The sequence below is a fragment of the Rhinolophus hipposideros genome, assembly GCF_964194185.1.
Source record: "Rhinolophus hipposideros genome assembly, chromosome: 19".
NCBI lineage: Eukaryota > Metazoa > Chordata > Mammalia > Chiroptera > Rhinolophidae > Rhinolophus > Rhinolophus hipposideros.
In genome coordinates, this window is record NC_138065.1 from 51,405,031 (window position 1) to 51,417,825 (window position 12,795).

The window sequence follows — 12,795 nt, forward strand, 5'->3', positions numbered from 1 at the left end:
TCACAAATAGAAAAGTTAAATGTCAACACTGCAGCCCACACCATGTTCAAAAGCAGCGTATGGTGAGTCTCAAAGGACAGGTGTGGCCCATGGAGGCTGTGACAGCTCGGTGAGCTGGACATTAAAGTTCTCTCTCCCCTCTCAGTTTCAAGCAGGGAAGTTCCCTCTGTAAGACTGTTTACAGATAGGAAGCAGGTAACTTGGACTTTGAATTAGGGACTGGAGTGAAGAAAACTCATCGTTCACAATTCATCCAACAGAATATGTAGAAGAAAACTCCGGCCGATGATGCATTTCTTAGTTCTGTCCCCACCTAGTCCCAACAAAGTAAGGTTCCCATGGGATTTAGCCCAATTGTCCTATTACCACTGGCACTCTTAATGGGGTTAAGCAATTTGAGGTCAAAACCTCATTCTCAAGTTGCTGCGTTTCCCAAAGAGGGTCATTGATAACTAGAAAGGGGAATGGGGCCACGGCTGTGGGGTACAGAGCATTTGGGAACTAATTTCTGGCACATGGACGAGGGCTGTGAGGGGCTGCACAGCCGCAGAGGTGGGGGGCCTGGGCTGCACCCCTCTGCTGGCTGCTGGAGGGCCGTCCGAGTTCTGGGATCCCATCTGAGAGGTCCCTGTCACGTATGTGGGAGCCCTGCGTCTTCCTAGAGTGACAGCCCACTCTCTCCCTGCAGCTGGGGTGGAATCAGGGCTTCTCTGTATGAATGACACTTCAGGGGGGACCCCTCCCCACCCTCCACAGCGTAGGCTCAAGGCCAGAGAGCAGAGGTGTTTCCCTTAACCCCACGTCGGGCTGGGGCCAAATCCCTGGGCTCTCCGGTAGCTGGGACGTGCAGAGGCTATGGCTATTTATCTTGACACTCCTGCTAACAGCGGCAGAAGACTGTCCATCACCCAGTTTCCTTAGTGGGCCCCGATGAGAGAATACAGGCCCTGCTGTCCTCTGGGGTGACTGCGTGGACATTGCGGTGACAGCTGGAGCGTCTCATACAGGCCCACCCAGACGGATCTACCTGTCCTCTGTGCTTTAGCGCATGCTGTTCCCATCCCAGGAGCACCTCGCTTCCTCCTTTCCAGCCACCTGTTCGGAAGGACCGACCCAGGATACGGGTCTTTCACAAAGCATTCACTAATTACTCCTGCCCACTCTACTCTCTTCTCCAAAGTTCTAGAGCAGTGGTTGTCACCTGGGGCGGAGGGAAGGGAGGCGATTTTGTCCCCAGGAGACATTTGGCATCCAGGGGGCAGGGACCAGGGGTGCCACCATGCACAAGCCAGCCCCTCTGCAAGAAAATGGTCCAGCCCCCAGAATGCCAAGGCTGAGAAACCCTGGTCCAGAGCAGTGGGTGTCGGAGGTTACACACACTTTAGATCTCTGGTATTCACTCTCCTTTTGTGTCTTTTATTGTATCATGTGCGAAAATCTTGTCTCCCCTGTAAGACTGTGAGCTCAAACGCAGGGTCGTATGCTTCCTTTACATTCCAGGGAAGCCAGCCCAGCTGTGGGCACACAAGGTGACTGGGGGAGGAAGGGCAGAATGCTTTCCAAACCGTGAACCTGGCCTTTCCAGGGCAGGGGCTGGCAGCTGAACTCCAGCCTTGTCTGTGTTGGGCTGGAATGGCCTGTGGCTGCATCTAGGCGCTGGGGCTCTCCCTGGTGCGTTTCTTACTCTACAAGATGCTTGAGGCAGCCCATTATTCATCAGCCACCTTTAGGTGTTAACTACACAAGCGCATGATGGATATGGTCCTTATTTTGGCCCTTTGCCCCCCGGGTAGAGCTCCTCATCCTTCAGGGCCACTTGGTCCTAGCTGGTTATCAGAAGTCAACTCTCCAGGGGATGCGGATATGCAGATAAGAGGCAGGGGGGGGTAAGAGGTAGGATGGGCAACCGTTTTGTATTTACCTGAAGCTTCTCAATCAGAGGCGAGCTCTTCACCTTGACTTTCGGGGGGTGGCTCGTGTTGGGTGATTTCTGTAGAGCAAATGGAGCAAAATATCAAATGAGTGAGGCAAACGGAGGTAGGATTCTGGCTCAGAAGCCACGGGAGGGAGAAGAGGAGAAGCTGGTTTCCCCACTGAGCTTCAGTGGCCCACGTACCTCACCAGAGCTGGGGGGACAGTGCTCCCCTCCACCCTCCCTGCCTCCTGCATCTCTCCACTGAATCTATGAATGAGAGCAGGCTGGACAGACATCCGAAATGTTCCAAGAGGAATGACTTTATGGTCATTGCGAGGGAACCCGCTATGTCTGCGGGGGAACTTGTCCACCCCTCACAATGTTCAACAATAGTTGGAAGGAATTTCAAAGAGAAAGGGCAAAAAGACCAACTGTCCTGTGGGTCACAAACCAAGCAAACCGCAGACCAGGAGTGAACCCCGGCAGAGGGATCTTTGAAATTCCTCTCTTACTTAAACTAATAATGTTTTGGAAAATCCCACCAATGGTGTTGTTTATAAATTGTCGTTTTCCAAAGCATTGAGTATTTCTGATTAAGCAGACATTTATTGAGCATCTACTACGTGGCAGACACGGAGCTGGTTACACAAAGATGAATGTGATTTAGTCTCTGCCTTCTAGAAGCGATCGATGGCATAGACAATATATAAAACCACGTGTGTGCTCTGTTAGCTGAATGTATGTAGAATTCTGTCTTTAATTTTATGTTGTCTAAAAAGATTGACTCCTTGTTTTGTGCCAAATCCCTACAATTGCATCTGGCTCCACAGGTGTGTTGACCCTCACACGTAGGAAGGATGACAGTGATGATGGTGGTGATGACAAAGGAGCAGGAGAGGAAGAAAAGGAAGACTTCATGTACCCTCAGAGGTCAGGGAGGAGAGGGCTTTTCCTAAGATTTGGAGACCCACCCTGTATTCCCTGCCCCTCGCCCCCATACACTAATTTACCGGAATCATCAGAAGAATAACACCAACCCCCAGAAATATTCTGAGATATGCATTGAATGAGATAATTGTATTTTAGTGAAGGAAGGAGGAGACTGATTCAGCTGAACTCCTGGGACCTTTTCAAGCAGGAGAGATGCTGCAATGGGACAGTCACTGGCTGGGACTCAGGAGGCCCCCGGACCTTCTAATTCTGCTTCAAGGGGAGCTGGATGGAGGCCTGGGCCACAGCCTCCTCGACCGAGACCCAGGCGTGCAGGTGGGAACCAGTGATTCTAAGAAGCCCTGTAGCTCCCTGGTCTAACAGTTTTACACTGTTAGACGCGTTCCTAGAGCACTATTCCAGGGCGCCCTGTGTCCATGGTGAGGACAAACTGGGTTGTGGTTAACCTCTGTGTGTTACGCTGAAATCTCACATGAGCCAGCATATCTGAGATACCATTTTTAGAAATTGCAACTACAAATTTGCTGACAAAGCTCACCTTGTGTAACACTATAAACGCGCCTCTTCCCCAGCTGACTTCTGTCTTCAGAAGAGAGTGGAATTACTAAGCATGGCCCCTTCTCCACAGGAGAGGGCTGGGAATCCAGTCCAGGCTCCACAGAATCCTTGCTGATTAGAAGTGAACGAACTGCAAAGCCGAATTCAAGAGCCGCTCATGCAGTTCCTGAGGATGAGGGCAGGTGGCAGCATTTCCTGCACCATTTAACAAGCGGCCCCCGACAAGTGGCACCCGTGGCAGATAAAGGCCAGCCTTCCATCTTTCCATGTGGATGTGTATACGTCCATGTAAGACGTTCCTATAATGTCTAGAATTATGGACCTGGTCTTTCAGAGGGGAGTGTTTTCAGCCCTTCCGTGGGCAGACGAGGCAGGGTCTGTGGCCACATTGAACCCCCTTTGGACTGGGTTCTCCAGACATGGGTAACTCCTGGTCACCCTGTCTGCAGGCCGGTGCAGGCGCAGGGAGAGGGCAGGGATAGGAAGGGGTGGGAAGACCCTTCCCGGCTGTGCATTAGGAATGAGGGATAGCCTGACCGGCCCCCCCTTCAGCGCCCCCACTCTCGGCATCAGGGCTCCTGCAGGCTAAGATCTGAGCATAGGAAGGAGAGGGGTGGGCAGCAGCCCCCCTCCAACCCAGCCAGATAAAGCTGGCTGCTCTTTTTATTTCTATGTGAATTTCAAGGCAACGAAAAGTCTCTGATCCTGGAAGCAGGGTCCTTCCCACGTGCAGGCAGCCTGTCACTCCAGGCAAGCTCTCCTTCTAAAATCCACCCTCCTACTTATCCAGCCTTGGGCTGCTGTATGCCACTTAACTGCTGGCTGGTGCCCTGTGGGGTGACACTTGCACATTTATTTCTCCCAGAGCCACTGGACTAACCCAACTCACTCCGCTTTTATCTGGGGAATAAAACATTCCCAACTGGCCCCATCATGTCTGGCTAGTGCCTTTGTCCCATTTTGCAAGAAAGGAAGCGGGCCCCGTGCGGTGCAGGGACTCTCTGTCCAAGTCTAGGCCGTCAGGGGGCAGTCTCACAGCAGTCATGGCCTCAGCCTGTCCCAGCATAGACCCCGAGCCCCGGGGGTGGCGGTCACAAGGAGAAGTGACCCTCGGGCAGCTCTTGGTGTGCGTTTGGTCATAGCCTTGCCTGGTAACCCCTCGAAGCCACAGAAGCATGATGTCAGCGCTGGAGGAGACCCAATAAAAAATGTAGTGGTTTTTTTTTTCCTTTTGAAAACAGTGTATTTTAAAACTGTGCTTCTCGGGGTTCTCATCCTAGAAGAAGATACTTATTTGGTCTGGGGGTATTCTCAGAGCAGATGGGACTCTGGACAGCTGCCCCATACTTGACCAGAAACAGCTGAGAGTTTCTGCTTTATTTGATGGGCTTCTGCGTAAAAGCCATGAGAGGACAAAAAGGTTGAAAACCACTGAACTACTCCAAATGTTTCACTTTATAGGGAAGAAAACGGAGGCACCCGGAGGCTGGCTCAGGTTCGCACAGGTATGCAGTGACTGCTGTTGGGGCGCTGGTCCCCAGAAAGGAAGGGCGGGGGAGAGGTGGTTACAGTGGGAGGTGGGCCCTGTCTGTGGGTGGCTCGCCCTGTTTTGGGCTTGTCCTCCCAGGCTGCACGAGAGAACAAGCAAATTCACTTCTGGCAGGGACCGCAACCCCCGTGAAGGTTCGTGGGCTGCTGGGACAGGGCGTGGAGGGGTTCCTTTTACGGCTGCAACGAGACAACCAAGCACAGGTGAGCATGCAGCCTGGGTTTATTGCTGGCTATGGTCTAGGATACCAGAGCTTTTCTCCTGGTCGTAACATTGGCTGTTTATATCTGAGGGCAAGAAGGCCTCCTGTGCGCTCTGTTTTCTTCCCATGATCCAGAACAATAGCCAGCCTTCCCAAGAAGCCATGGGATTCTCACGTTACAATTCTGCCTGCTGTAAACGAGCCCCTGTGCCCAGGTGCTTCTCCACCTGGAAGCTCATGTATGTCAGACCTGGGAGTGAAGCTTAACTTCCGCGGCTCCTGGATTGGGTGTGTGTGTAACACTATAGGATTCGTTCTCTTTGCTGAAATTCCCAGGCTTGAAAAATAGTGTTCCCATCCCTGACGAATCACAAAGGGCGCTCAGGGACAGGGAGCAGAAGGAGCCTCGGTTTCAGAGTCAAGGACTCAGGAAGCATTTAGAAGATTCGTTCCTGACTCTGGAAGGGAGAAATTGCCCACACAGCTTTTGCGGTCAAAACGTGTGGATTTGGGGCCCTTCCTCTAAGAAGGAGAGTTCATACACAGCAGTGTGATCTGCACTTACCTCCTCACCATTCTGGCCCAGCTCTACCCTGGGGGGGAACAGGGGGAGGGAGCAGGGTGGTTTCCTTCTGGTTGGTTTACTGGCTGGCATCTAGAGGGAGGATGACAGACAGACACACAGAGAAAAAGAGCGAATCAGGCTACAGGGAGGGAGAGGAAGGAAGTGGAAACTGGTTTTTAGGAATGCTCAGGGAGGTCTGGAGGAGAAAAGAATGGAGGCAGGGCTGGCATGTCTTTGAGGCTGGCCATTAATGCGGTAAATGGATTCTGTTCAGCCATCTGTCTACACGTGTGGACTTTCGGCCTCTCCTCTCCTAGTCCGTTTCTGCCAGATGATTTTTTTTTACTGCAGATCCATTGACCTGAAATAACATCTCAGAACGACACCCACATCCAGTTTCCAAGCCCTGCCAGCACCTTTGAGCAATACTCTTTTTCACCCTTTATGACATCCCCATAATGTCTAGAACCGATGGACCACTTTTTCAGACAGGAAAACAAAAGTGCAAAATAACACACCTATAAAAGCACACAACCACACTCTCATTTGTCCCAAGGGGCCACGATAAACCACCCCCACCTCGGGGTGCCCTTCCTGCATTTCACTTCTTGTGAGCTCCTCAAACTCGGTGAGTCCATCTCTCCCGTGTGACGACCCCCTTTTGACACTGCCTTCTGATCCTTCTAGAATCCACTGGTCCCCGGATCCCTTTCCTTCCTAGCGCAACGTGCTTCCCTGCCTTCTTTGCTCATGGCAGGGCTGCTGTGGGGACCTCTTTGTTCTGAGCCAGCCCGGGCCTGGCACAGCCGTGCGAGACCTAAACCTCTCCCAGGGGCTGGTCAAGATGGAGAGGAATCCAGACTCCACCGCTGGCGGCAGGCCGGCCAGCTCTCCGCCCGTTTCCCCCTCCTGGACAGAGTGTAAGCCTCCCTCCGCTGGCAGAGGCCCTGTCCTGACAGCAGTGGCAACATTCCTTACATTCAGGGGACCCCTCTGGGGCTTCTCTTCCTAATTTGGTAATTACCAAGCCTCCCCCTCCCTCTCCTCTGGGCCTGACCCAGACATCCCCTTGCTCCAGCCCCCTCCCCTCCCAAAGAGGGGCTGCGAAACAGCCTGACTCACCTCCTTCGCTGCTGCCTCCTGCTCCCTGAACCGCCCGGCCAGCTGGGCCACCGAGGGAGGCGCCGAGCTGTCCACGCTGGCGTTGGTCTCCGCGGGTCTTTCCTGCAAACCAAGGGAAGCGACAGTTAACGGCAGATGGGCACTCGGCTCTGGGCATCTTATTTGGTGGCCACAGGCAGGGGGGTTGTGACAAGGAGGTCTTCTAACAGCATTTTGCAATCGGCTCCCTTCTGCACGCAAAGGTTTTTAAAACATTATTCAGTCAACCGACCCGCAGTTAGTGAGTATGTCCCTCCTCAGGCTGGTCTGTGGGTTAGATGCTTTACATGTCTCTGAAGTACCGGGACAAGGCCTGGCATGTTGTAAACGCTTTGGAAGGGTTGTTATGACTTCAGGCCACGGAGTGAGTCCTTCCCAGAGCCCTCCTGATGGTTTCGGTTAGGAGTGTGCTCTCCTCAGCGTCTTTGTCCTAACCCAGACGCTCGCCCCTTCACCCTGCCACCCAGACGCTCGCCCCTTCACCCTGCCACCCAGACACTCGCCCCTTCACCCTGCCACCCAGACGCTCGCCCCTTCACCCTGACACCCAGACACTCGCCCCTTCACCCTGCCACCCAGACACTCGCCCCTTCACCCTGACACCCAGACGCTCGCCCCTTCACCCTGACACCCAGACGCTCGCCCCTTCACGCTGCCACCCAGACACTCGCCCCTTCACCCTGCCACCCAGACACTCGCCCCTTCACCCTGACACCCAGACGCTCGCCCCTTCACCCTGACACCCAGACACTCGCCCCTTCACCCTGCTGTTCCTTTTTGCTGAAGTAATTTGGATTCTCCAAGCTGCTCTGCCACTGGGGCAGGCCATCGGGTCCCAGTGACCACCCCTCCCCTGGACACCGTTCACTCGCGTGGACCATTTGTCACCCCACTTCTGCAATGTTACACTTGGCCTGTATAGCCACCTGGCTTTAATCATGGTTCTTAAATATCCAGACCCAGAGACCTTAGGCTTTTGTTTTTTTGTGACCATGATGACGGCATTTCTTACACAGACTATAAACTCCCTCTCCAGGCTACCTGCCCAAACTGGGACGGTCCGGGCAGCGGCTGACCTGAGCAAGTCCAGCTCTGTCTTTCCCTGGGGCCCGTGGGCTGCAAACACAGGGCATGCACCCCTCCCTGTGTCCTGGAGCCCACCTCGCTCTGTCCCCCGACCCCTGTACTTCCTAGACCCTCCTTTTTGTGCTAAAAGTCTCCCCACGCTTTATTGTTTGGGTGTCCCCCTCCGAAGTAGCTGTCATCAATCCTGCTATGGCACTGCTCCCTCGGAGCAGGGCAGGGGCAGAGCCGCCTCGCCCCCACTAAGCCTGGCGGTGAAGTAAGTACACGGGGGCAAAGTATCGTGCAGAAGGCTGGTTTAGAGCTGGGGAAGAAGGCGGGGGCCATGGGCCGTCAGGTTTGTGAACCCTGTTCTGGAAGAAGGCCTCCTTTACTGTTTCCTGCTGTCCTCCACGTTCATCCCCATCCCAGCCTGAACACCGAAACGCTGACTTTGCGTGAAGACATAAAAGGATTCACCTCTATTCCAGATGCCGACTTCCCCATCACGCTGGGAAACCTCTCCATCACCCTGGCTCGTGCCCAGCTGGCACAGGGCACAGGACCCACACCGTCTGAGCACACGCGCTGCGTCGGGAGCGCTCAGAGGCAAACGGACGACTTGTCCCTCTGGAAGAACAGCCTCGGGACCCTGCGGCTAACGGAGCTGCTCCTGGCAGGACGCCGGGCCAGTCGGTCTGTCCATCTGCCTAACTTCCTGCCCCCGCAGCAGATCCGTCTCTCTGTCCACAGGTCCTGCCGACCACGCATTTGACCTCGGCTCCAAGGGCGCCCATCACTGGCGGTGCAGGAAGATACATTCCAGATAAAAATAGAGCCACACAGGAATCAAGAACTTCTCCTGAACTTCCTTGTCTGGAAACAGGCCTGGGCAAAGGGCACAGAGGTGAGGAAACAAAGAGGCTTCTGGGAGCATTTAGGGCTTGAGGGCAGGGTTGAAGGTAAGATTATAATCCATCTGAGTTTATTTTCCTGGACCCCAATGAATGGGTTTCCTTTAGAATGCCTGAGGACGCCAGAGCTTGTTGAAGCCTGGGAAATCCACTCACCACCAGCCCCTCTCCAGACACTTCTCCGTCCATGTGTGGAGGACTGATTATTGCCTTCTGCCAGCTGGGTACACTGCAGCCCAGAGAGGGCAAGCGACTTAGGCAGAGTCACACAGGGGAAGCCAAGTGGGTTAATATGTGAAACCTATATTGATAATCCAGCAATGGACATCAGTTAAGGAGCATAATTTGTGAAGGTGCTTTGCAACCTGTAAAGTGTTACATAAATAGTGAAAGGTATTAGCCACTGGGTTGCACAGGTGCAGTGGGAGAGGCATGGCCTTGGGGACAGGCAGGGGCCAGTAGCTCAGCCTGTTTTCGCTTTGGCCTGGATTTCTGCCTTGCAGTTCTGGCAAGTACCCCTGCTAACCGCTGCCCGCTGCATTCATCAGCTCACCATCGCAGTCCCAGGCCGGTGAATGACCCCTGCAGGAGCTCCCTCGGACCTGAGGCTGGTTTGGTAAGGCCGTGCTCTCAACTGGACTGTGTTCTTAGTGCCGAGAAGGACTTTGGTGGCCTCACTGTGCCCTCCGACTTTCCTGGGACCCCTCAGCCTCCCTGGGACTAAGTGTTTTCTCTGTTCCTAAGAGGTCGGTCAGCTATCTAACACAGAGTCCAGGGAGTCGGGGCCGGGCCCCTGCTCCCAGCCCGACACCCCCGCTCCTCCCTCTGACCACGCCCAGCTGCAGGCCCCTCCTGCCTGTCTCCACCCTCTGGGTCTCAATCATGGCTTTGACCTGAGCTGTCCTTCCTTCTCGGGCCAATCTCCATGTCTCAAGCCTATTTTCTGGTCTCACGTCCCTTTGTGTCCTGCTTTAGTTGACACTTATCTTTACAGACGGCAGACCTCCAGTCCGTCTCCCTGGGCCCAGATCTTGCTTACCAGGCCCTCTGGGCCACCATGCCAGCCAGGCTCAGCTTGAAAACCACAACTGACTTTGCCAAGACCAGAAGAAATCACCTCTGTGATTCACTTTCCATCTGTACGGGGCTTTTCTTCTGAGAGCTGTGGAGCCACGTGTCAGGACGGCATGGAAGTCCCCGGTGTTCCCCAACTGAGTAAACACAAGTTGGAGTCTGCCAGCCGTCCCCATAGTGGAACCTTGTGGATAGCCCCAGTCGGGCTCTGCCCGCCCCCTGCTTGGCCCATTTCTCCATCCTCCTCCTCCATCTGAGGTCTGCATATGTCATGGTCCCTGGGCCATGGTTTAGGGACGTGAGGCTTCCTTACCTAGAGCTTGGGAGGAGAAGCAAGGAGAAGGCTCTCCCTGGGCGCTGAGGAGCCTCTGCCCTCAGCTAAAAGGAGTGTTCTCTTGCTCACCAGCAACAGACCAGGTGACCCCTAGCCCCGGAAGTATGAGATCCGCTGGCTTCTTGCTTTTCTAGAACTGAGATGGATGATGCGTGGCACTCAGCCCTTCCAGTACGACCATCCCTATACCATCACTGCAAAAGGGTCGACAGACAGTCTCTTTGGGATGCTGCAATGAATCTACAGCCTTCTTTACACTCTCACCTTATCCTGACTTTTCAGTTCACCCCAACATTCATCTGTTACCATCCGAGATGAAGGGAACGGCCCAGGACTGGGAGCCAGGTCGGCCCGTTCGACCTACATACGTACTCAGAACGGCTGCTACGTGGGAGCCATTATCCTGATAGCACTCAGAACGGTTCCTGTCACCCTCACAACACCTCTTCTCCAAGAGGAAACACCCAGAGTTGCTCGGTAACTTGCTATTCAAGTCAGTAAGTGCCGGCCCCGAGTTACCTGGATTCCAGAGCTCAGGTCTTCCCACCCCACCCCACTGTGCCAACTGCAGACCTCTGCTGGGAGGCTGCCCTCCTCACCTCCACTCTGCTAGGCCCTCGGCGACAGCAGGGAACGAGACAGAATCTTGTCTTTCAAGACCTGCCATTCCAGCGAGAGAAGCAAACAATAAACATATACACAGGTAAACAAATAAGTCACTCATTAAGTGCCGCGAAAAAGATAAAATAGGGCACTTTTTCTATGGGGGTGTGGGAAGACATCTCAGAGGAGGGGTCACCTGGGTTGGGTCCCAGCTGGGGAAAAGATGGGGGGAAACCATTCTGGGCAGAAAGAAGACAGGAACAAGACAAAAGACGAGTGTGGCAGGAACGTGATGGATACAGGACTGGAGAAAAGGCTCAGAAGACCCAGAGCCAGACAAGGCAGAGGGCGTCTGTGAACACGGATCGCATATTTCACTTAAGACCAAAGAAGTCCCAAATATCCCCTCCCTACCCACATGTAGGCTTTAGGGACCTGAAAATGGCAGCTCCTTGCCTCTGAGATTCTCTCCCACGGGAAACCCCAGGTAAGGTACTCTGCCCACACAGGCCACAGACTGGGTGTGTCCCTCTCTGGGACCTCCCAGGACTGCAGCCCAGTGGCCGGGACAGGGCTTAGCAGCCCTCAGCGGGACTCAGTGCTGACTGCTGCTGGGGCTCCAGAATCAGTAAAGCCCACAGCCTCAGGCACCTGGCGGGTCATTCAGGTGGAGTGGGCAGGGTCAGTGCTTAGTGTCCAGGTGCATTGCCAGTGACAGTAGGGACAGCAGAAATGGGAGGCAGGTGTTCATTCTGCATGTCACTGTGGTGACCGGACCTCATCAATGCGATTTGGGAGGTAGCATATATGAACTTTCTCGGACACCTGCTAGCCGTCGTGCAGGCATAGGGAAAAGAAGTTTGTTTCGAGTCTGCAGGGGTTGGGGACACACAGGGGCAATATGACAGAAGTGGAAAGGACTAATTCACACTCTCTTTCCAGCGGCCTCTCCCACAAAGGTCAGAGTGGGGAGGGCCTGGTACCAAGGTCCGTGCGAAGTCAGTGGAGGTTTTTAAGCACAAGAACAAAACCACTGGATTTATTTCAGCGATCCCTCTGGCTGCCAAGTGCGAGATGGATGGGCGGGGTAGGGTCCGTGGGGATGGAGAGCCGTGACAGGACTCAATTGAGGAGCCAGGATTGCCCAGAAGCAGTGACTGACCAGGGAGGCTGAGGCAGGAGCCCAGATGCAGCCCAAATTCCCGGCCCTGGCTTCTGGCTGCTGGCGGGACAGGGGTGCTGTTTGCAGAGAAGGATGGGGAGCCCAGGGGAGAGCAGAGCAGGGCTGGGAGCAGGAGGTGAGAGGTGGCATGCAGAGAAAAGTGCTCAGCAAGGGCGAATGGACAGAGCAGGGGGGCCAGGACAGACCCTGGAGAGCCTGCTGGAGATTTTTGGAGTCAGACAAATCTGGGTTTGAAACTTGGCTCCTGTGACCAGGTGATGGCCCAGCCTGAAGACAGGCAGGGCGAGCGAGGGGGCACAGGAGCTGAGAGCGTGCTGGGGGAGTGGCCTCGCCCCCTTTCCTCTTCTCCTTCCTCCCCAATAGTGGGTGTGCAGCGGGGAGGGTGGTCAGTGTGGCAGCCTCTGACCAGCTCGGCTCGCTTTTCTTTTTAGGGAAAAGGGAGAGTTGCAAGAAGTAGCTCTGTGTGGCTGGCAGGGGTGACACACGCAGGCTCCCCCAAAACCAGCAAGAGTACCTACAGCTCATTGCCCTTCAGGGACGTTCAGCACCCCCTGTCACATGCTCCTCTCACACTGGCCAGTCCCATAAGAAACCCAATGTCACTAAGAGCCCCTTTTGAGCCTGAGGGGTGGGCTGGGCTCCAGGGCTGCCTGGCGTCCTGGGGTCTGTCGTAGCCACTAGGAGGCCCCACAAGTCACTAGGGGCCATTTCTCCTTCTCAAGTG

The 12,795-nt window shown here is 54.5% G+C and overlaps 2 protein-coding genes across 2 annotated transcripts in view; one reads left to right on the forward strand and one right to left on the reverse strand.

The window, feature by feature from the left end:
• Positions 1 to 12,795, reverse strand: part of RCSD1 (RCSD domain containing 1) — a gene marked incomplete at its 5' end in the record, with an annotated part of 50,836 nt that overhangs the window by 10,647 nt on the left and 27,394 nt on the right. Inside the window, 3 exon segments of the mRNA XM_081026547.1 lie at positions 1,922 to 1,990; positions 5,741 to 5,830; positions 6,863 to 6,964. Coding sequence (XP_080882673.1) covers positions 1,922 to 1,990; positions 5,741 to 5,830; positions 6,863 to 6,964 — 261 coding nt within the window.
• Positions 3,054 to 10,209, forward strand: LOC308487810 (uncharacterized protein). The gene is made up of 6 exons (XM_081026553.1): positions 3,054 to 3,181; positions 4,886 to 4,929; positions 5,088 to 5,176; positions 8,717 to 8,870; positions 9,381 to 9,493; positions 9,872 to 10,209. The coding sequence occupies exons 1-6, from the start codon at positions 3,135 to 3,137 to the stop codon at positions 10,034 to 10,036; spliced, it is 612 nt and encodes a 203-aa protein (XP_080882679.1). The 5' UTR covers positions 3,054 to 3,134; the 3' UTR covers positions 10,037 to 10,209.